The sequence below is a fragment of the Talpa occidentalis genome, unplaced genomic scaffold (genome assembly GCF_014898055.3).
Source record: "Talpa occidentalis isolate TD23 unplaced genomic scaffold, MPIMG_talOcc4v2.1 talOcc4.3, whole genome shotgun sequence".
NCBI lineage: Eukaryota > Metazoa > Chordata > Mammalia > Eulipotyphla > Talpidae > Talpa > Talpa occidentalis.
This window is the reverse complement of record NW_023603184.1, coordinates 37,922,465-37,946,467: the sequence shown is the minus strand read 5'-3', so window position 1 is coordinate 37,946,467 and position 24,003 is coordinate 37,922,465. Positions and strand designations below refer to the sequence as shown.

At 45.3% G+C, this 24,003-nt stretch overlaps 1 protein-coding gene across 2 annotated transcripts in view; it reads left to right on the top strand.

Moving 5' to 3' along the window:
* Window positions 1-24,003, top strand: part of CLPB (ClpB family mitochondrial disaggregase) — a 142,262-nt gene that overhangs the window by 19,117 nt on the left and 99,142 nt on the right. For both annotated transcript variants that reach the window (XM_037522910.2, XM_037522911.2), the window contains exon 3: window positions 8,400-8,486. In XM_037522910.2, the coding sequence (XP_037378807.1) occupies window positions 8,400-8,486 (87 nt within the window). The remainder of the gene's footprint in view (window positions 1-8,399; window positions 8,487-24,003) is intronic.

Here is a 24,003-nt window from a genome sequence, read left to right as displayed (position 1 = left end):
TGGTGGCTCAAGTGCCAACCCTGTTTGAGAAGTTTGAATCACTTCAGCGTCTCACTGCCATAGTGTGACAAGCTTCCAGGCAACCAGCCAGCTGCAGAGGGAGGCCAGTGCATCTGCCTAGAGTCCTGCTGTGGTGTCAGTAGGTGGCGCCCACCACCCTTTCCCACACTGCAGTTGACTAGATTGAACTTTCTTGTCACCTAGTCACCAAGGCAACTGCTGACCGACTCTCTGGCACATAGTTCTGGGCAGAGGTACCCAGAATGAGGGTACCCTGGGCCCTGCCCTTCACTTTATGGCTTTGTAGCAATAGGTTTTCATGTTTGATTTAGTCCCAGCCACAGCACACACCGTTTAGGGCAGCAGAGAGAGCTTCCATAGTGGATACCAGGAGTGTTATAAGGGAATCTGCACTCCTGCCCATCCTTTCTGGCATAGCTCATGCCTCTGCCTCCAGGAAGTTGTCTCTGCATCTCTGTTGCTCTGACCTACTCCATGACACCTTCCTCCAAGGTCTTTGCTTATATTTTAGCTTTTTGCCAAGTGTGTAGCTGTCCAGTGACTGCCTGGAAGGCAAGGACACTGCAGAATCCTCAGCATCCTGCTCGGAGTCCTATAATATCAATCTCAGGAATAGTTTGTGGAATAAATGGATGAGTAAAGGAAATAATTCTTCAAAAAAAAAATTGTTATCCAAATGGAAGAACCAGCCTTACTCTGCAAAAATGTAACTATCATGAAAAACTAAGTGACTATTCTAGATGAAACTAAAAACACAAGCAATGACTGATCCCTACATTGATCCTGGCTTACATGTGGATCACAAAGGGACGGGGGTCTACTGAACAGATACTATCGGAGTAATTCAAGAAATTTGAATACCGTCTGTATAGTAGCTAGAAATATTTTATCAGCGTTTAATGTCTTGAATCTGTTATTATTGGTTAGTTGTTGTGTAAGAGAATGTCCTTGTATTGGGAAATAAGGTGCTAAGGGTATTTGGAAGAAAGGGGATATTGTATTTGAAGCTAGCATTCATTTGGTCCAGGAAAAAATAGAAAAGGAATAGTAAAACAACTGAGTGAAATCCAAGGAAGATTTGAATGAAGGATATACAATGGTTTTTTGAGCTGTTTTTGTAACTGCTTTGTAAGTTTGGAGTTACTTTGAAAGTTTTAAAATGAAAATCTGTGCATTTCAATATATGCCAAGTTTCTGTGAGAGATGGGACAAAGAGCTGTCACCCCAGCATCGGAACTTTATTCCCTTGTATCTAGCAGTCTTCGTTGAGGTCCCAATGCAGCTTCTCTGCTGTGTGCCTTTGAACAAATAAAACATCTGTAATGACACATACTTGGGAAATGAAGTGTTCTCCCATGCACTATTTCCTTTGGTCACCTCAACACCCTTGTAGGTAGGGCTGGTAAACTGATAAGGAAAGATGACTGCAGTTCATGGAGTTAACGGGACTGCCCACAGTTAAGCAGCCTGGAAGAGACAGGCTCGGACTTGAGCCAGTCTGTTCTGAAGGTAGTGCTGTCTGAACCTTCGTGTCTGTATGTATGTGTAAAGGGAAAGATTGGATTGATCTCTGCAGATCACTCTTCAAGTCCAGAAACTTTAAGACTTTATGTGCTAGGAAATAACTGCTTATGAAGCATGCACATACTTTGCACATGTGCCTGCATTCATTATAGGTGTTGCGTAAGTGCCAGTCTCTCTACACCACAGCTGGCACTGGGCCTGAGGGTGTGGGATGGACCAGCTCCCTGAGAGTGAGAGCACCTGGAGAGCTTCCTAGAGGAAGTGTCCCAAGGTGGGCCTGGAAGAGAATGTCCAGAGCAAGTACTTTGCAGAAGATGCCAGAGTCCTTGGGTCTGCGGTGTTAGGGCACCGGGACCCTTCCCAGGCTGACCCAGGCCAGGCCGAGAGCAGCCTCTTCTTGGCCTGCCCCACTCTTGCCATCCCTGGCTGGCTGGGTAGATAAGGCACAGATGGAGGCTGTGCTGTATTCTAGCCCCAGGCATCTAGCCTTTGTTCAGACGTGGGGCCTGGTGCTGTTATTACTGTAAACAGGACCTTCTGCGAGGCTCCAGCCAGGGCCCTGTGGCCCAGATAGCAATCATGATTGAGTCTGCATGGCTCACTGCTTCCAGGCCTCTGATGCAGGTGGGACAGGGTTCCCCACCCAGTGACCCCCTCCCCAGCGGCAGCTGAGGGCCGGCTCCTGCCAAGGAGGAAGGATCCGGAAATCAGATGGAACAATGCACGATTGAAGTTCAGTGGATGCTTTGTATTGATTGTTCATAAAGGAGGAGGAAGAAAAATCAAGTGACACCCCTCCCTCCCCGAGTGGAAGAGCTGGCTAGCCAGAATAACTCAGAACTGCCCCTATTATCTGGGATTCTCTCCCTCCTACCAACAGCAAACCTAAGGTGTTTTCTTTTCTTTCGAAGCCTGCCTGAGTTATCCATGTCTGCTTGAAAACCCATCTCAGTTTTGGTACTACATATATTAAGAGTCCTGAGATTTTAGAACTGACAGGAACTTCAGAAATCACTTAATTCAGTTCTCTTATTTTACTGCAGAGAAAAGTGAGACCCAAAGAAACTGAGATGTATCCATGGTCACACAGCTAGGTGCTGGTAGAACCTGGACGAAATCCGGGGCCCCAAGTCTGTGTGTAAGTGCCCTCTGCCTTGAGGGAGAGAAGCTGCATCCACACCCTCTTACGTATACACAGGAACCTAAATTCTCTGAAAAAGACAGGCACACAAGTGTAAGATAGGTTATACCCAACACAAGACAGATGTATTGGTGAGAGATTTGGGTGGGGAGATACTGTAAACATTTGTTTGTGCAGCCCCTGATCCCTCGGATTTGTGCATCGTTCTCTTGCCTTGAAGAGGCAAGGCGCGTCCTGGTCTCTGCAGCACACGCTGAGTACTGTGGGCTGAGCTGCAGAAACAGGATAACTATTGATGCAGGTTAGCAAACAGTGCTAAGTTGTCTTCCAGGAAAACTTCTTGGAAGAAGCTTGTGTTTTTTTTTTTCCTAAGAAAGTTTTGTTTTTAAAAAATGGAGTCATTAGCATGTTTATTGTTATAAAAAAGCAACAAAACTGCGAACTCTACAGAAACATTCACAGCACTAAGGGGAAGTTTGACTCCCCACCCCCAATGTCCCATCAGAGGTTATCACCATCCCATTTGGTTGGCAGCCTTAAGGATTCTCCTGGACCCCTGAGAGATGAAGCAGCTTTGTTTTCTCCCTTTGATTTGTTTCTCTTAGTGAAAATCTTCAGTTATTGAGCTGGGAAATCCTTATTCTACCACTGCCTTTGGCGGGTCATTTGAGACCATTCATTTTTCAATGCACACAAAATTCTGAGCACTTATTCCAAGTTCTGTGTGCATCTTTCATGTACATATTTCATATATATAATAGCATAGGTACTCCTGTTTGTGTAGCACTTCATTGCATGCCAAGTATTTTTGTTTATCTTGTCTCATTGTCTCTTCCTGGAACTCCTGTGTTACATGGAGCAGGGCTGGTGGGGTTGTCTCCGTTTTTTAACAGATGTGGTAATAGACTCAGAGAGCCAGAGCTGTCACCCAGATGAGGGGACCAAGTGAGCATAGTCCAGAGAGGTTAAGTCACTTGTTCATCCAAGAGGGATACCCACCCAGCAAGTAAGAACCTGCATATGAACTGCAGGCTCTCCCACTTATTTCGCTGGCCCATTCTACTGCCTGTAAGTTGTCCGAGAGCTGGGATTCAACTCTGGATTCAAAGCTGGTGTGAGCTCCTCTCTGTCAAGTACCCTGGGTCATCCCCAATTAGTGTCACCTAACTCTGCCTGGCCAGGCAGGAGACCGAGTTCATTAGGGAAGGGCTTTCCATGAGGAAGTGAGCCAAGAAAGGTCTGCAGTGCCCACCCCCCACTCCCCGGCCCCCCGGACACAGGCTGATCTGCCCTGAGTGGCAACCTGCATTAAGCATTCCACTCATCATCTCAGGGATGATGGAATCCTAACCTTTTCGGAGACACCGTGCTCTGTCACAAGCATTGCTCTTTTTAAAAGAGATTAATTCACTTGCCGTATTTTGTCCATTGGTGAAAATCACAGGGGAGAGCAAGGGTGGCTTTCTCAGGCCTCAGAGGCCCTTTCAGCCACTCTCAGCAGGCAGTCACCCGCCCAGCTGGCCCAGGACTTTGAATTGACTGCCTGCTGGGCATTCACTTGCAAAGCAACAAAATGAAATGGAGGAGAGCTGGTTTGGGAAATCCTAACTCGTGGGGCTGCTCGCGGCCCCAAAGGAAGTGGAGGAGGGGCCCACCCAGTTCGGTAAGATGAAAAGTTGTTTGCGTTGGGTTGCAGGGTGGTGTCTGTTTTGTTCTGGTCCTTCCTTGATTTACTAGGTGCCCCTCTCCTTGTGGAGTTGTGTGTGGTATCTGTTAATCCTTATAACCACCTTGCACAACAGGGATTAATATCCTTCATTTCATAGCTAGTAAGTGACAGAGCCAGAATCTGAACTCCAGCCTTTGGGCTCCAGGGTCATTGCTTTTTCCATTACATCTCAGCCCCAAGAGACTGCAAAGAATGATGCTCAGTCAGGTTACTGGGCAGGGCTTAAACACTGGAGTCTCACTTAAGATTTGCCTCCTAGGAATTACCCCTCTAGTTTGTAGAGCCCTTTCCTTCAGATTCCAGTGTCGCTACCCTGTGAAGCTGGTGGGGATTATGATCCTCATGGGCCCAAAAAGAGACTGAAGCCTAAATGATATGCCTTACCAACATAAAGTAGGCGGTGGCACACCTGAAACTAGAACCCGGGTCTCCTGCCTGCTCTGTGTTCTTTCTACTTGATTCATTGAAAGAACAGCAAGTTTGGAGAAGCCTCCTTTCCCCACGACCTCTCCTCTGAAAAAGAAAACCCTATAATGTACAAGAAAAGGAACCCCCAAATGATAACATGCATATAAAAAATAATGTAAACTTGTTGGCAATCAGATACACAAATATAAGGCCCCTTCACCCCTCCGGGACTGGCAGTGGAAGCTGGCTGCTGACAAGTGTTAACAGGGAGAAGGATCCACAGGAACACCCTGTCCTGTTGGAGGGAGGGTCGATGAAGCAGCTACCCTGGAGAGGGCCCTGGCATTTTGTCGAATCAGGTACCCGCTGTGACCCGGGGATCCCACTCCAAGTACATGCCCCAGGAAATAACCACAAAACTTCAAAGGAGGGGTGTGTATGTAAGAGTATGTTCTTTAAGCATGACTCTTGGTGACTCGGAGATAGTAACTGCCTGGACCAATACCCGTGGGAGAGCAGAGGGAGACTGTGGTAGATGTGAGATATTATGAGAATTATGGAGCAATTAAAAACTGGCTGCACTAAATTTCTGCTACCTACGCCCTGCTTTCTCATTTCCCTGCCTTAGCCTATCTCTCTTACAGCAACTTCCAAACTGGTTTCTTGTCCACATTTCTACCTTCTTCCCTTTCAAATTCAGCCTGTTTAAGTTATTAAGTTAATTTTATGATTTCTTTTGTCCCCAGACCTTCAGTGCCAGCCCCACTGCCTGCAGTGAAAGTGCAGGGGGTGACAAATGGGCTTCCTTGCTGTCACCAACTTCAGTTGATTGATGGAAGCTGATGGGAACCAGTGTTGAGGCTGGTTCTGCGGCTCTTCCAAAGGCTTCACAGGAAAGAGCACCTGGGAAAGATTCTGACTTAGGTGCAGAGAGTCCAGAGTGGCAGCATGCATGCGTGCCAGGCGTCCGTCAACCCTGTAGGTTGAGTTTGTAACCTAGGGTCCCACCCTAGGTTGATTTCATGTAGACCTGGAAACCTGGCACCTCCTTTCCCAGCTGCCATATGTAAAAAACAAAGAAAAAAGTCTTTTGAGTGTGTTTGCTCCTATCCAGTTTTCTGGAGTCACCTCTCTATCCTATTCAGAGGAGTCCATGGCTCAAAATAGGTCTCTGCTCTCTGCCTGGTGTTTGAGGCCATGTTGTAGGCCTTGCAGACCTTAGCAGCTGTGTGTTTCTCTGCTGTGAACTGTCATGAGCAGATGGACCTGCTCTATGGTCTCTGAGCTTGCCTTCCCGTTCCTCCCTGCTTTTGAGTAGTGTCTTGACTGGCAAGCCACTTCCTCCCTTATCTGCAAATTGTTCCCAAGTCTTTTCCCTCAGAAACCATTTTGACTTGCTTCGTCCCATCCTGATATTCTGGTTTTCTGGACCAAGCCCCAGAGAAGCGAGGCTGTGCCATTAGAATCACAGTTTGGATAAGAACTCCAGTCTCTGAATTCTCAGAACCACGTACTGCCTACTGCACCACCTTAGCCTGCTAAACAAGGTGGAGGTTTTGTAGATTAGGAAAGAGGTTTTGTACAAAAAAGAGACTTTTGCCTATAGAAAATTCATCTCCCAGATTCTAAACCTCTTTAGCCCTAAGAAATTGTTGCTGCATTAAAAAAAAAAAAAAAAAAAAAAGAAAAAAAAGCCTAACTATGTGCGGTGAGAAGGCCAGGGCTTCACCTCCAAAGCAGAGGTGAGAGATCAGGGTTTCCCAGCCTCCTCCCTCAGTATTCTCCCTTCCCATTTTGTGCCCCAGTCATGCTAAGCCTTTATTGGGGTTTCTTATACCCCTTGCCACCTCTTCCTCTGTGTGAGAGACTTCACATATGCCTGGAACATTCCTTCCCTTCTTCATCTCCTTTTGGCTGGCTAACTCTCTAGCATCATCTCCCCAGAGAGGCCGTCCTCTGAGGTTTCACTGAGATTGTGTTAGGTTCCCTGGTTGTGCACTTGCAGCCTGTGATCCCCATTATAGCTTTTGCCTGGTGTGTCATTATGTGCTTGTTGGTCTGTCCCCCATCAGGCGCTAACAGTCCCTGTCTCCTCCACATCAGCACAGGCCAGGATGTTGTCTCATCCCCCCAAACCATAGCCATTGCTTACTACAATAGCACAGAGGTGTCATTTGGCAATTTGGTCACTTGGTCTTCTGGTCCAGAAGATCATTTACTGTGACCGTGGTGCAAGAAAGGTGCAAAGGCACAAATTGAGCCTTTGGACTCTCACCAGCCTCTTTCAGCAAGAAACCAGAAGAGCGGACAGCTCCCACTTTCCCACTCTCTGCCCATTTCTCACAAGTAAATCCTGCCTCATTGGTGAATTGCTTTTGACTTTTGGGATCTCCCTTTCCTGGCCTCCCACAGCACTTACATAACTCCTGCAGAAATCACACAACTAGCTCACGATTTCATGCTGTCCTGAGCCTTCCTTCCGCAACTAAATTGTATGCTTCCCTAGGCTACACCTCGTCTCCTTACCTCATCTCAAAATCTAGCTCTGGACCAAGCACATACCATGTTGAGTGCCGAAGTCACTTTAGTGTGCATTCTCCTGTGCTATGTGGAACCATGTTCGGTAGAGAGGAGGAAGGGTGGTGGGGTAAGAAGGATGGGAATCATAATGGTCCCTGTAATGGCCCCTAGCTAGCTGTGAGACCTTCAGTGAGTCATTTCACCTCATTGGCTAGCTCATCCATGGAAACAGATGAATATCAGTTCCTTATGGTTTTGTGAAGAACAAAGAAGAGCATGACTAAAGTTCCAAGGGCAGTGCCTTTTTTTTAATGGGTGCTTATTGAGAGTTGGCTCAATTTACTCCCTTTCTATTCATTTCACATTATGTGGCCCCTTGTCCTTGGGGCCCAGAATTCAGGATTTTAGCGATGCACTTAAACCCCTGTGCATGTGTTTGTCCTACAACTGTTGTGCTGCTATATTCTGGGCCCTGATGTATAGAGTCACATAAACTCATATGGACTATGTGATTAGGAACCTAATCCAGCTTTTCTAACACTCATTCCATCTTTCCTTGATTTTAAGACTTTCCAGTGACCAAACAGGTAACCTTGTGTGTGTTTGATCTTTTCTCGGAACTACGTAGGTAAGAGGTGATACTGGGCATTCATTCTGTGCTAACCACAGGAAAGTTTGAAGGAAGAGAGATCTGTGGACTGGATGAATCAGGGAAGCCTTCTCAGGAGAGTGTGTAGGATTAGAATAGGCAGGGAAACAGGGAGAGAGTGTTCTGTTCTGAGGGATTGGGAATTCTGGGGATTCAGGTGGAGAGGCTTCTCAGAAGGCTGAGAGGATAACAGTAGGAGGCAAACTCATTTTAGGGAAGCAGGAGAGAGACAGGGAACACCTGGGGTGGGAGGAACGTGGACAGAGGAGCTGGAATAAGATAATTATTTCTCGAAGGTTTCTATTTCCAGACTTACCCAGCCTCCTCATTTGTTGACTGTCTCATTTATTGCATTCATGTGCATCCTCGATAAACCACATATTGAAACTATCCCTGTTTCTTTCTAGACTGTTGTCAGAAGGTGCAGATGTCAACGCAAGGCACAAGCTTGGCTGGACAGCACTCATGGTAGCAGCCATCAGCCGAAATGACAGGTCAGTCTCCTTCCACGCAGCGCTCCCTTAGCCAGATCACTTCAGATCATGTTCCTCACCCCTCTCCTGTGTTCTCCTGTGCCCCTGTGGTCTTCTACAGAGGCAGGGAGGTGATTCTGTCTAGGGTACTGGCCTACATTTGGTGCAGTGAGAGGAATGATGTGGCTTTGGATCACAGCTCCATCATGCATTGTCTCGGTGATCTTAGGCAAGTTATTTGCATCATTGAAGCAACAAAATGTTTGAAAGCCATTGTAAATGATCAAGTGTGTATGTGCAAATTGTGTTGGTTTTTTTTTTAAGATTTATTTATTTATGCATACAAGAACTAGGGTACAGGCCAGAGGTGTGGGGGATGAGAGGATTCACCAGAGACAGAGCGGGGAACAGAACAGGCAGATTGACTGAAATACTGCTGAAGGGAGCAGCAGGCGAGTCAGGAGAGGTTTGCTATGCCATGTGGGTAGCACCCTGGCCAGGGATCGAACTTGTGCTGCAGTGGCTGCCATCAGCTTCATATGTTGTGTCTTAACCCCTTGTGCCACCAGGGAGGCCCACAAATTGTGTTTTCATGATCTAACCATCTGTCCATGTTGAGAAGTCCACAGTTATGTGCCAGTGAGGGCCCTACTGGGTTGTTTTCCCTGGAGATTCTAATGGAAACCAGGGAAGGTTGGAGGATGGGGCACTCCTTTCCTCCCATTGGAGGACCTGCTATTTTTCTACCTTCTCCCTATTCCCTCAGGACATAACTGTTATATAAAGATTGAAATAGTTCACTTTGTAGAGTGAACTATTAGAACTAATTCTTACAATCACTCCATAAGACACATGTTACTATTCTCATTTCACAGCTGAGAAAGTGAAACCAAAAGAGATAAAGTGACTTGGCTACGGTCACACAGACAGGATTTAGAACCTGGTCTGGCTGCCTGCAAAGCTTGAGTTTTACTATCTCACTGCTGCCTTCCTCTGCTAGGTCCCAGGCTGATGCTAGATTCCTCCCTCCATCCCCGTCTCTAGCTGTGATTTTGCAAAGTAATGATTGTTAAGAACAAAAAGAAATGCTCTTAAGGAAAGCAAACTGGGCATGGTAGTAGTAGCCAATGAAATTGGTAGTTGGAGGTAACAATTTAAATTTCCCCATCAAACAGATCTAGAAGGTTTTTTTTTATTTCATACTGGTCACCTTCGGAAAAACAATAAATGTGGTGGAAACCAACAAAACGGATTTATAAAACAGGAATGGTAGTGCCTCTGACTGGCTAGGGACTTAGCTGTACGCAAGAGGTTCTCTTCTCTGCTTCTCTTTCCAAACTTGATCTCAGCACTGCATTTCCTTATTTGCCTCTTTAATCCAAACACTTAGTCGTTAAAGAAAAATTGATATAAATAGGCTTTTGCAGTTGAGATCCCTGAACTCCATTCCTGGTTCTGATCCTTAATTGAATTTCAAAATCCCTTGGACTCCCTGTTTCTTTACCTGGACTGCAAACATGTGATTAATAGCTACTCTGAGCCAGGCTCTGTGCTGATCTTTGAGGAATCAGAGACCTCGGATACTTGTGGTCTAGTGTGGAAAAGAAAGCATGTTGAGAGACAGTGTCATCAGTGATACCAGAGCCGTGTGGACAGGACATTATCAGAGCAGAGCATGAGAGGCCACTGAACTGGCAGCAGAGTGGATTCTCCCATAGGCTTGTGAGACTCAGTTGAGCTGGTGCATGAGTTCCAGGTTTCAAGTGGTGAGTTGTTATTCCCAGCTGCACATATTAGGCCTCTTACACTCCAGCACATGCGTGCGCACGCACACACATACACACACACACACACACATGCTTGTTTGTTCTGTGTCACCGATACTCTCCCTACCACCACCTCCACCCTCTCACCATTCTCTTGCCCCGCCGTGGGCATTTCTCTCTGCAAGAGATAGCCAGTGGTAGAAAAAGGGGGACTGAGTGCCCTTCTACGTGTTGTAGTATTTCCAGGATTTAGATCCTGGTCTGGTTGAACAGGAAATAACACTATACTTTATTTATTTTTTTTAAGATTTATTTATTTATTTATACAACCACTGGGTACAGTCAGAAGTGCAGGAGGGTAAGAGAACCCACCAGAGCAAGAGCAGGGAGCAGAACAGGCAGAAGGACCAAAGTACACTGCTGAGGGGAGCAGTGGGCGTAGGAGAGGTCTGCGCGCCATGTGGGACCCTTGCCGTTGGCCGGAGATTGAACCAGCGCTGCAGAGGCTGCGGCAGCTGGCAGCTTCGCAGCCCAGCGCTCAACCGCTGCGCCACTGTGGGAGGCCCAACACTATACTTTAAGCACTGTCAATCAGTGAGCAGATAGCTAGTAGATGTGCTTTGGGGACAATTCTCTCTGAATCTAATGAGTTGTTGGTTTAACTGATTGCTCTCTTTGTCCTGGGCCATTAGCAAATCAGGGATGCTCCTTGAGCAAAGTGAAAGTGTTGGCTTATATTTATTTGCTTTGGTTCCTAGGACTAATTATTGGTTTTCTAAGTGTCCATTTTGTGTCTTCTTCCTTTTAATACCAGCAGGTGTGTGTGTGTGTGTGTGTGTGTGTGTGTGTGTTTATCTTTTGTTAAATAACACACACTCAGGTTGGGTTTATGTGTTCATATCACAATTTTGGGAAGTACCTACTGTTTATGAGGCAAAGATTCCTGCCCTCATGGAGCTTATTCCTATAGTAGTGGTAGTCCCTGGATAGAAAGAGGCAGAGACAGATGATAAACAATAAATACATAAATAAACAATAGATGATAAACAATAAATGCATAAATAAATTGGATAATATGTAAGGATAATAAGAAGTGCTATGGAAGAAAGGAAAAGTAGAATCTGGTAAAACGGAATGCCAGGAATACAGTGGTCAGGGTGAATAGACCTCATTGGTAAGGTACCCAGGGGGTAGTCTTGAAGGGCTATCATATCCGTACCAGCACCATATGTGGGTAAGTTTCTCCTTATTAGAAGTGTGCTAAGCGGCTAAGCAATCATCAAGTCCTTCTGGAATCATACTGACCAGGCCTGAAGTGCCACCACCCCTGAATCAAAGTTGGATGAAGTAAAGGTAAGGGGGCAGCACCACTTGATTCAGTACTGACAAGAGGGATCCGTCACCTCCATTATAATATTGGCAGCTCACAAGCCCAAGGGAGAGATCGTGAAAGCAGCCTAGTCATGTCACCCTCAGCTGCATCGAGTGAGTGCCTGGCTAAGGTGCTGAGTCCTGAGGGAGAGAGAACACAATTGTCTTTACCCTTCAAGAGATTAACTTCTGAACTTTTGAGTATGTATGCGTTATTTTATTTTATTTTGAATAGTAAAGACAATATTGTTTAACTTTGAATAGGAAATACAGTGCTATAGAACAAAATTGAAAAATATGCATGGGAACTTAACTTACAATTTATTCCTCCTTTTATTTCCAAAAAGAGTTTGAGATGACTTAAATTAAAATACAAATATAAATGTACACAGGAGAGTTAAAACTGAATCAAGATCAGAAATCATACCGGTAAAAGGAAAGATAATTATATCAGGATTGAACCAGAGATTTTCTTTTCCCAAAATAGGTTTATTGTTTTTGTAAAAATTATATAGAGAAGGAAGCAGTCACCTGAATTCCCTCTATCTAGACATTGATCATTATATATGTGTGTGCATAATTTTACATAAATTAACCACGCTGTACTCAATGTAAATCGGATAATTAGTGGAACCAAGTATTAATTTAGATTGAGGGTTCCTGATGAGCAAGGCAAAAAAGGTATTCAGAGAATTCCTGTTCTTCAGAAGGAAGGAATTTTGTTCTGACATCCCTTTATATTATTGTTTTATGCACTCAACAAGCATTTTTCAACAACTGGTCTGTGTCTGATGCAGATGTGCTAGACTCGGGAGGGATTCAGAGTGTAACCAGTCACAACCTTTGCCTTCAGAAGCTTTCTTGGACTGCTGACATCAAGGACTGGAATAGTATTCCATTATCTTCACTAACCCTTCTGCCAAAGGTTTACCACCATTCTACTAGGACAGCCCTTGCCAGCCCTAGTAACAGCTTGGCTGTGGTATTGACTCCAGGAGCAGTCCCTGGGGGCTAGCCCTTTCCCCACAGTCAGTCCTAATAAGCCTCATGCCACAGGCACTTGTTTAGCCTGAGTCTGAGTGCCTCATTCTGTGTTACATTCTGATCCAGAGCAACTAAAGACTAAACCACAGCATCCCAGAATGATACTCTGATTTAGCATCGCCTTCACTGGCTCGTGCAAATATAACCAGCCTTCAGCTAAATTCAATTAGTTTTTCTTTAAGAAGGGGAAGAAATCCAATTTTACCAAACATGGACAGACGGTGGAAGGCACTTTGATGTTACAACTTCTCAGTGATGCTTTACTTAGTCACAAGTTCATAAGCAAGAAGGCTTAATTACTTGAGAAAACACAGGATTAAAACTGGACACAATGGCTGAGTATCCACTCTTGGGCAACTTGATTCGAACCCATGCACCCAGTTCGTGTGTGGTGCAAACTTTGATGTGTGCTATGACAAGCTGAAAGTCATGACCCCCCTCAGGGAAGCTCCTTCAGATGGCATTTGCAGGATGTGTAGGCGGAGAGGCAGGGCCTGCCGGGCCTATTTGCTCAACTTTGATGTCCAAGCAGCCACAGGCCCCACTGTTTGCTCTTTCACTGAGGGATGGATTGGGAGCCTCCTACCTTTCCCAGTGCACAATGGCCAGCAATGGAGTGTAACGACTGTTGACCATTCCAGGGGCCTGGTGGACCAGAACAGGGCTTTAGGAGGTATAGAGCCTGGGGGGCCAAATGCTGTTTATAGGATAGCCATTTCTCCAGATGTAACTTTCCTTAAAACCTGATGTTGGTTGGGTGCCTATAGTGGAGGTAAAAATAGTCTCATGAGTTTTAGCAGGTGTCAAATACTGCTTGATCCCATTCAATGGCACTTAGTAAGGTGTTTGTATGTATGAAATACATACATGAGTGTGTATGTGCAAGGGATAGAGGTTTGGAAGAAACCACTTCTTATCATTTCTAATTCTTCAAAAAAGAAACTGGTAAAACACATGTCTGATAAAGGAATAGTGTCCAGAATATGTAAATAACACTTACAAATCAAGAATAAAAAGACAACCTAATTTTTTTAAAATGGGCAATAGATTGGAACACTACCAAAGCAGAGATGGATGGCAGATAAGCACATGAAAACATGCTCAGCAGCAGTAATTTCAGGAAATGCAAATTAAAATCACAATGAGATACCACCTACTACAGTAGCTAAAGTTTAGAAAAACTGACAATACCAAGTGCTGACAAGGATGCAGAACAATTGTCATCATTGCTGATAGGAATGCTTAATGGTATAACCACTTTGGAAGACACTTCGCAGTTTCTTATAAAGGGAAAACATATACTTACCATGCTAACTCCTAGGTATCTGGCCACAGGAAATTAGAACATACAATTGTAAAAAGGCCTGGATGCAAATATTTCTAGCACCTTTATTCATAATTGCCAAAAATTAGAAATAACCCAAATTTCCATCAACTAGTAAATGGACAGCCAAATTATGGTTACAGTCATCCAATGGGCTACTGCCCAGCAATAAAGAAAAAAGCACAAACTACTCATATATGCAGCAACATGAATGAATCTTAAAAGTCTTATGCTAAGTAAAACCAGGCACAGAAAGCTGTCATTATATAAATCCATTTATATGACAGTCTGGGAAAGGCAGTACTGTAGGAACAGAAATCCAGTTAGTGACTGCTAGGGTTTAGGAGAGGGAGGAAGAGCCTAAAGTAACTTTGAGTTTTGGAAATATTCTAAATCTTGATTACAGTAGTAGTTACACAATCTGAACTTAAAAGGATGAATTTTACTATGCATAAAAGATACTTCAATAAACTGACTTAAAAAAAAACTTTTAAGAAACCGTCATTCCCCTTTAATTTTCATTATTAACTATGACCCATGGCATACTGAGAATTCATGTTTGTAGTATCAAAATGAATTCGTGTTGTTAATGGTCACCTAGAATGTTTCAAATTTGTATCATGGATGTATCTCATAGCAGCATACTATATCTCATAGGACACTATATTCTGCTTGTTTAGTAGAGAATGCAGATTTGCAAATTAACACCATCTGTGATATTCTGAAATGTAATTACTGATGGGTAGTGATAAATTCACTTTATGTGTGGTATACAGTGGGCTTACATTAAAAATCACAGTGTCACAATTCTTCATTATAGCAAGGAGAACACATAGGTCACAGAATCAGGAGCTCACCTCCCATGCACATCACTCTTGGGCTTCTTGACCCTGGACAGCCATGCAGTGAGAACACCTATATATAGAGGACATTGCAGTGCTTTAGGTACCAAAGATCCTGAAAGGAAGAGGTGGTGATAGAGGGTGAGTCCCCTTGGACTTGCTGTTTTGATAGCCTGGCCTGGGAGAAGGTGGGAACCACGAGGCAGAGCACGAAGCTCCAGCAGACAACTGTTTGAAATTCCCCACAAGAGTCTCCCTCCCTCCTTCTGCCTTTTCTTCTGGAGTGCATTTCATCAGCAGCTTCCCGGCACTGCCTTCCCTGCTTGGCCCGGGTCCCTGCGGAACTAAGCTAATGAGCGGATAACATGCATTTGCCAAGGCCTTCCTGGACGTGGTACCTGGGCTTTGTTAATTTTAAAAGGCCGCCATCCTTGGCTGAAGACCATTTAATTCCCTCTCGCAGCAGTCATTTATTTTAGCATTTCCACCTTACTGAGGGGAAGGGGATATTAAGTCCTATGTTATGAAACTAGCAGCACAAGCCAGATTGCTGTCCTGCAAAAGAAGTTTTCAAGCCTTTCTTTGTGGACCGGGACAATTTCACAGGTGTTTTTCAAGCACAGAGCTGAGGCTGTTCCTGCAGCTGGACAGGGTAACCTCTGTGGGAGGCTCTCTTACCTTGTTGACTGGCCAGAAGCAGAGCAGGGGTGCACCCTTGCATCTGTGCTTGGATACAGAAGTCCTTAGGGGTGCTGGCCACATGGAGGCCTATCCTACAGCCTCTTCCATGGTCCCCAGCCTACCCCAGACTGGCTGCTTGGTGCAGAGTGATCTTCCTTCAGCCTAAGGCAGTTGTTGGGCTTTGTGCTGATCTCCTGATTAGTGATAATAACGACTGCAGATGATTGGGTGCCTTCTTGTGTGCCAAGCCCATGTGAAGTACTTCCTGTGTTAACTCTAATCCTCACTGCAATACTAAAAGGGAGAGGTTATTATCTCTATTTTACACAGAGGGAAATCAGAGCTCAGAGATGCCAAGAAGGTTGTCCAAGAAGTATAAGAGGGAGCCAGGATTTGAATCCCAGACCTTTATTCTCTCCACTGTACTAACCTGCCTGCCTGTGGAGGGGACGGGGAAGGAGGAGGCCATGGGATGGACAGAAGACTGCTTAGACCAGGAGTCACACCAGCACAGTTTCTTGATGACCCATTCTGTGCTGAATGATTTTGACAAACTACTCCCCATATCCTCAACAAGCTGATAGTAAAGAGATAAAACAAGCCCCACTTTATCTGTAAATGAGGCAGAATGTGGTCAGTGGCCCAGAAAAAAACACCTAGAGAGTTGGGGGAATTATTTAAAGGAGGCCTTTTCACATGAGATGGGGCCTGAAGATGGACAGATTTTCCTTGCTAGAGGTGGACGGTAGGACAGCATATCTAGAAAGACCATTTGAGCTTAGGCTGTCCGAGGTGAGCAAACAAGGAGGTGCCAGAGCTATAGGAGGACCTGGAAGAGCAGAGAGAGTGGAAGACAGATCTTACCCAGCGTCGGCCATGCTCCTCTCAGATGTGACAGTCTAGCACGAGGTACACAGCTTTGACTCTAGACCCGACTACCTGGGTTCAAATCCAGATTCACTTTCACTAGTTTTATACTTTGGCAAGTTCTTATACCTCTCTGTGATTGTTTCTTCAGCTGTGAAATGGGGATAATTAGTAAATCTATCTCAAAAAGTGGTCTTGGGGCCTGCCCGGTGGCACAGCGGTTGAGCGGTGGGTTGCGAAGCTGCCTGCAGCCTCTGCAGCGCCAGTTCGATCCCCGGCCGCCGGGCAAGGGTCCCACATGGTGCGCAGACCTCTCCTGCCGCCCACTGCTCCCCTCAGCAGTGTACTTCAGTTCTTCTGCCTGTTGTGCTTCCCGCTCTGGCTCTGGTGAATTCTCTCACCCTCCCGCGCTTCTGACTATACCCAGTGCTTGTGTAAATAAATAAATAAATCTTTAAAAAAATTTAAAAAGTGATGTTTAAACATGTAAATATCTGTAAAGTGTGTAGAACAGTGCCTGACAGTAACAAGCACTGGATAAGGGTTAGCTACTTCAATTAAAAGTAGTGCAATGGTAGTGGTGGTGCCTTAATTATTATTACTAACACTATTGCTACTGATTGTGCTGGCCCCAGGACAAAGTTAACGAGTAGCCTGCCTTTGATGAAGGTGGGGTATTTATTACTTGTCTCTAATTAATATCTCATAGGTGACTTAGAAGCAGTAGGACTTTAGAGATTTTTTTCCTGGTCCTTTTGTCTAAGAAACTGGGCCTAGAACATGGGACCTCAGAGCACGCCACTTTGATATGGGACTGGCTCTTGTCCCAGGTGGCCACCTGCCCAAAGTGGGACAGTGCCCAGTATTTCCCAGCAAGGAAGGTGAATGAGGGTGCTGGCCAGGTGCCCAGAATGCCAGTGCCTTGTCCCCAGAAAAGTGTGCCGAGCTTGACGTTTCTCCCACCGCTGCTGCTATGGCCGATTATCTCTGAGTAACAAAGAGTCATTTCTAATCCCATTTGGAATCGTTGCTCGAGATAATCCTGTTTCGTAGTAATGATATTCCAATTCCAGCATGCACCCGTTTCTAGTTTGGCAGATGCATTCCTTGACCTCAGACAACCCAAGACACTGCTCCCTGGAAAGTGATGCCAGCTCATTTGCCTAACTTGACAGTATCAGGGTTCCCTCCCACCCCACTTCTCCAAATCTGTATCCCATCCTGGGGTTCTGTGTGATCAGTGCTGTCTTCATAGAGTAGATCTGTTGGGACCAGAAAAACATCTACTGCTCATCCAGTTTAGCTGCTTGGTTCCGTTTCTAGGGCCTGTGAAAAGGACCACTCCTGTACCTCTTCTTTTTTTTTTTTTAACCAAATGTTATTGATTTGCCACTTTTTTTACAAAACAATATAATGTCCGGTTCAGCTTCATACCTTGACGTGTGCACTTGCTTCACTCACCTGCCTCCAAAGCTCCAGTACTGCTACACTACCACCTTCACCCCCTCTATTCCCACCTCCTCCTTCCTCAAGGTAACCCCCATATTTTTCACAGTAACATCTGTTACTTTTGTTGCTGCACCTCAGGGTTGTTTTTTTTTTTTATGTAGACAAGTGTTTAGGTGCCCAGCACAGAGCCAGTCATAACATGGCCCTCAAGAATTGTGAGCTCCCTGGTTTTTTGTTGTTGCCGCTGTTGTTTGTTTCTTCTTTTAATTGATGTAACATTAGTTTACAACACTAGCAGTTCCAGAAGTGCCTTTTCTTACCTCAACAACTGCATCTATCTCAGCACGACCTCCACCAACAACCAGTCACCATCTACCACTAACCAGTCGGTCCCCTCTACCTATTCCTTTCCCTGACTCCTCTCTCTGGTAACCACCACTCTATTTCATAATCTTAGGGTTTGATTTTATTTTATTTGTTCAGTTGCTTCCCCCACCCGCTTTATATTCTGAAAATGAGTATAGTATTTGTGTTTCTCTTCTGACTTATTTCACTTAACATAGTCCCTTCAAGGTCCATCCATGTCACAGATGCCAAGATTTTGTCCTTTTTATGGCCAAATAGTATTCCATTGTGTATATACATCACATCTTCTTCTTTTTCTTTTTCTGTTTTTAGTTTTATATCACATCTTTATCCATTCAGCATTGTCAGGCGCTTGGTTTGTTTCCTTATCTTGGCTATTGTGAATAGTGCTTCAATGACTATTGGGGCTTCACCTCTTCTTTATACGACATCAGATCCATTCTGTGCCTATTTAAATGGGACTGCCAGGCTGGTGGGTTAAGGGTATTTGGTAGATAAAGGTGGGTGGGATTCAGTAAAGTATTTGGCAGTCTCTCTTGGTGTGAATCTAATATGGTATGGACAATAGTTGGGTTGATAAGTTGTAAATGACTTGATTCATTGATTCTATATGAATGGATATCGGATAGGAGAGCAGACGTAATGTGTCCTGACTCATGGCTTCTTTGATCTTTACCCCAAATCATCTCTCCTTGTCTAGTCCCAACACTGATTTTGACCCTTGTCCACATGAATTGGTCTCTCTCTTATCCCACTTAGCTGCTGTGAAATGCTTTGCTTTAATTACCGTCTGAAAACATGACTACCCCTGGCACATAGTTGGGACTCAGTAACTATGGAATAGTAAAACAGACTAATAGATGGCCAGGGGAATGAGAACCAGTGTAACTTTGGGGAATGTGTACCAGGTTTGGCCCCAGATAGACTTGATTCGAATGTTGGTTCCTGTGCTTATTTAATGTATATACTTGGACAACTCCTATTATCTTGCTGAGCCTCATTTTATTTCTTTATAAAATGGGGCTAGTACCTCACTGTAAGCGGTTCTGAGGGTGTGAAATGTGAAATAGTAAATGTAAAGTACTTAATAACCAACTACTTTATTATGATTATTGACCCTTATCCTTTGAGGTAAGTAAACAAAAGATTATTAATCTCATTTGAGGAGATTGGAGCTCATTTTCTACACAGGTACCTGGCTTCCTACCTACTCTTTAGTTTGTTTCCTAAGGAAGCTGGCATTAAATAGAAAACTGTTCTCCCTCCACTCTCCACCCGAGCTCAGGCCCTCATGCCACAGGACCTTTGGATTTAATGCATGTCGGTGCCTTTGGTCAGGCCACCCTGCTTTCCTCACCAGCCCAGAGCCCAGCCAGGGCATTGAATGAGCCACATCTCATTTGACTTAACAGCAGACCTCCTGAACTGTGACCTCTTTGCTTCCTCCCTCATCGAGGTACGCACTGGGTTGAGAATAGGTCACTCTTTGTCTTCTCCTTGGGACCCGTGTCACTCATCACAGTGACCCTGCACTTTAGATGTGGGGGGCAGAGAGGAGGAGGAGTTGGAGGAGCTTCTCCTGAGGCTCAACATTGTGTGGGGACGACCTGGAGCTGGGATCACTGCCCTTCTTGCTTCACCAGCTCCAGCTGCCTGCCAGCCGTCTTTGACACGCGCCTGGCCCAGCACAGGCCTCATCTCACACCATAGGTTTCCTCACTCTTTCCCAAACAATGCAACGACCCCAGCCCCCCCGGCCACTGTGAGCAGAAAGCCTTAGCATCGATCGATGTAACTGTCTTCCCATGTGTTGTGACTCCCCACTGTCCTGAAAGCGGGAGCTCAGCAAGGTCAGTGCAAGCCAACCTTCTACATGCACTCCCACCTCTAATCTAATTACAAGCCGATCAGCAAATTAAAACTCATCTCATGGGGGATTGTGGCTCCAAAGGGAGTTCCATGAGTCGTAGGAGCTGCCACTTTGGGGCCTCCATCTATTTCATTTCCTCAGCTTTGTCTGACTGTAGCCCTGGAAGGGCCTGGTGCAGAGGAGCGGAAGATGGAGGTTTCCCAAGTTAATCTGCCTGTGGCCTCATTTGAACCCTCAGGTGGGAAAAGACTGGGCAGAGCTGAGACAGTTGCCTTCCATTCCTCCCCTGTTTCCCACCCAGTAAAATAATGATTTCATTTATTCATTCTTCATTCATTTCTTCATGCACTCACTCCCAAAATACCCATTGGCCACCTGTGACCCAGGCACTGAGCAAGGAGCTGGGAAAGAAGGTTAAGACATGGTCCTTGCCTCATAGCCTAGAGGGAAAGGCGAATAAAAGTACTGTTGGCAGTTACAGGACAGCCTGAAGAGGGTGTCCTACGTTGGGGTGAGTACTGGGTTCGGTGCACTAAAGAGGAAGAGCCTGGACCCAGACTGGGGGTCAGAGACCTCACTTGAGTTAGTCAGCACGTCACAGAGGAGTCCTAAAGGCGATGAGCACTGAGTAGGCAGTTGAAGCAGAGGGGACACTCAGCAGGAGGAGTGGCATCATTGGTGGCCAGTTCCTTGTTTTCACTGAGTCTTCATCCTTCATCCCTCAAGATCACTAGCTCAGCATAGGAGTGAGAAGTTCTGCAGTTCAGAGACTGCCTGGAAGAATAAGCTTCTGGTACAAATGGTTGAGTTCAATTAATGATTAATAGAAGATAGGGAATCAACAGTTTAAAAAAACTTCATCTGTTCCTGTTGCTGCAGCTACATCCAACTGTTGTAACTGCTACAGCTTGTTTTGTCGTGTGTATCTGCACACTTATCCATTCCCCCAGAGATGGACACTTGATTGCCTGCAAACCACCCTCCTCCCCACCCCCCCACCACTGCCACAGAATGCTGTGATGAATGTCATGCAAGCTGTCCTTTGTGGACTAATAAAGAATTTCTCTGGGATGAATATCTATGTATCTATGCCCATCTGTCCACTCAGCCATCCAGCTATCCAGCCATCCATTATACACTCAGAAAGAGGTGCTGGGTCCTGGGATAGGTGCTTTAATTTGACAGAGTATTATAAGATTGGCTTCCAGAATGGCAGCTCATCCCCTGACAGTTTGTGAGGAGACCCAGATCCCCATGTCCTCACCGACACTTTGGCATTCTTCAGTTTCTGACTTTTGCCAGTATGTTGAATTTTAAGTGATATCTCATTTTTCAATTTGCATTTCTCTAATAACGAATGAGGTTGAGGGTTTCTTCACATACTTAGTAATAATCCTTTCTCTCTCTCTCTCTCTCTCTCTCTCTCTCTCTCTCTCTCCATCTTTTTGTTTTGTTTTGTTTTCTGCTCTGGGGAAGCCCTCTGTTGGGCTTCTTGGTCCTAGCATTGCTGCTAAAACCAGGATTAAGTCAAAGTGCTCCTCAGACTGTTGGCTATCGAGCAGGCAGTATGGGGAAGTAAGGGCCATCATAGCAAAGTCATAAGGACATGGACTTTGTAGCCAGCCTGCTTTGGTTTGAATCCCACCTTCATGCCATATAGCTAAATGACTTAGGACAAGTTACTTAACCCCTCCATACCTCTCTTGTTTTCCTATGTGTAACCTACCTCATAGGGATGTTGTAAAGATTAGGCTAGTATACATAAGTACTTAAAACAGCATCTGGCATGTAAATCTTACCTCTCATTGTTAGATTACTATCTTCCGCCTCCTTACCCACACTCTATACCTTTTGAAAATAGATACCTATACTGGCAGGCAGTACAACAGGGCAGAGAAAATAGCAGTTCTCCCAGCCAATTCAGGATTTGGCCTCTGATGGTCTGTGGAACGATGCCTCCCAATGTCAGTATCAACCTCAAAGGCCAGATATCTTCTCCAGACACTATTTGCCTTACTGGTTTGAAGAATCAGGGAGTGTCTTTAGCCCAAGAGGAAGGTCTGCAGTTAGCCTTTATCGACTTGATCCTGATAGCAGTACTTGCCTCCCCGTGTGCCCACCAGAATCTGTTGCATTCTTTTCTCTACCAAGTGAGCAGACTCAACAAAAGGACTGGGCCCTGCAAGCACTGAAGGTGAAGGTTATGAGGGACAGTGTCAAACTGACAGGCTGGCAGAGTCGCAGTAACAGGTCGGAGCTAGCCATGCCAGAGGTGGTGGGGGGCGGGCATTGCAGGCCCGGAAATCTGGCTATTCAGAGATAGTATGGTTTTGTAGGTTGGCTTAAGGTAGGAAGGAGAATGCAGGTCTAGAGCCCAAGACCTTGGTAAGAGGAGTGGTGAGCTCTGATCCTAGGCTGCGAGCTGTTTTCTCTGCCCTGTTCTGCTGCCCAGTGAGAACCTGTGGAGTAGTCAGGGTTGTTCCTTTGAGTGAAGATATTTTCTGTTTTGAAAACATTAAATGAGGGAGATAATGTACTCTGCCTCTTCTAATCCAGGCTAATAAGACCCTGACCACAGTCCATTGCCACCTGCTTTCCAAATTTACAGCAGTCATATAACTAAACCCAGCACCAGAACTGAGGGATGGAGTTGTCCTTTGGTGCGTCACCTGGCATAGCAGTACCTGACTTTATGGTGGACCCTGTACTCCCCTTATCAGCCAGGTGGGCTGACTTACTATCTCCCAAAAACAATTTTCAACTTGGGGATTTGTTCCTGCTTTTGCAAAAAAAAACAAAGTCAAAGAAGCAGAACTCACATCATTTCCAAGGTTTCCTCGCTGTTGCTCCTGGTTTCTGCTGCTTCTGCCTGGCCTTGACTCTAGTACCAGTGTATTCCTTGGTTTCTGGATGCTTATTTGGTTGTAGTCTACTGTTCTACCACGAAAAGTTCTACCATTTCTAGTCTTTAACAATTGACTAGGATTTTGATTCTCACATTTCTGCTGCATGTCTCTGACCATTGGTTATATTTTGACTATAAAATTAGTACTTCTTGGGCCTGGCCAACTGCTAAACCTCTTCTAACTAACCTCACCTTAGTTTTCTCTTACCTAACTAACTTCCTACCCTGTTTCTGCCTTGCTTTGGCCCATAGGTCATCAAAGCTTACTTTGGTCACCAAAGCTAATCATACTCTTATAGCCCTTTTAGCCTGATCTGGGCTGGTTCTTTTAAGAACAGCCTGATCTCCACAAGCTCTGAGTTAGAAGCTTTTTAAGTATGTGATGGCCCTTGGATGAAAAGCTATCTACAAGGTATTTGGTGCCACTCTTGACCACTGAAGGGCTGAGGTTCCTTTAGTCATAGCTATATTCCCACAGTGGGGCTGCTGCCTTTTGAGTTTTATTAAAAATGAAGGAAATCTTCTCGGAGGTTATGGAATGAGTCACTAGCATGGATGCTTACCCTCTTTGGCCTCCAAGTTTGTGAAGTGAATTGCCCATTCCTTTTGATTGGGTTAGCAGCCCCAGAGCTGAGCCTAGTCACTTTCCTCTCCCCATCCTGCCAGACCACTGTCTGCCCTCTGGGACCAAGGGCAGCATACTTGGTTGCTTGGACACGTCTTGCAGCCTGCAAATTGGACAGATGGAATCAATACTCATGAACCTGGAGAGGCCCAGGTAGCACAGTTAGTGACACTAGCTGCCTGGAGGGACAGCCTGCCATGGGAGGGGGTGTGATTGAATGGTGATTGGACGCAGCAGCTGAGGATTAACCAAATTATGTCCCTTTGAGTTTAGATCCAGAAGCCCTTCTTCCTTGGATTTTAAAACAAACCAACCTGTGCAGAATATAGAACTGCCTTCTCAACAGAGAGCTGTGTCAGCGTGAGTCCTGAGGGTGGTCAAGGATAGATAGATCTGATGCCCACTTCAGCCAGGCTTATCTTATTATC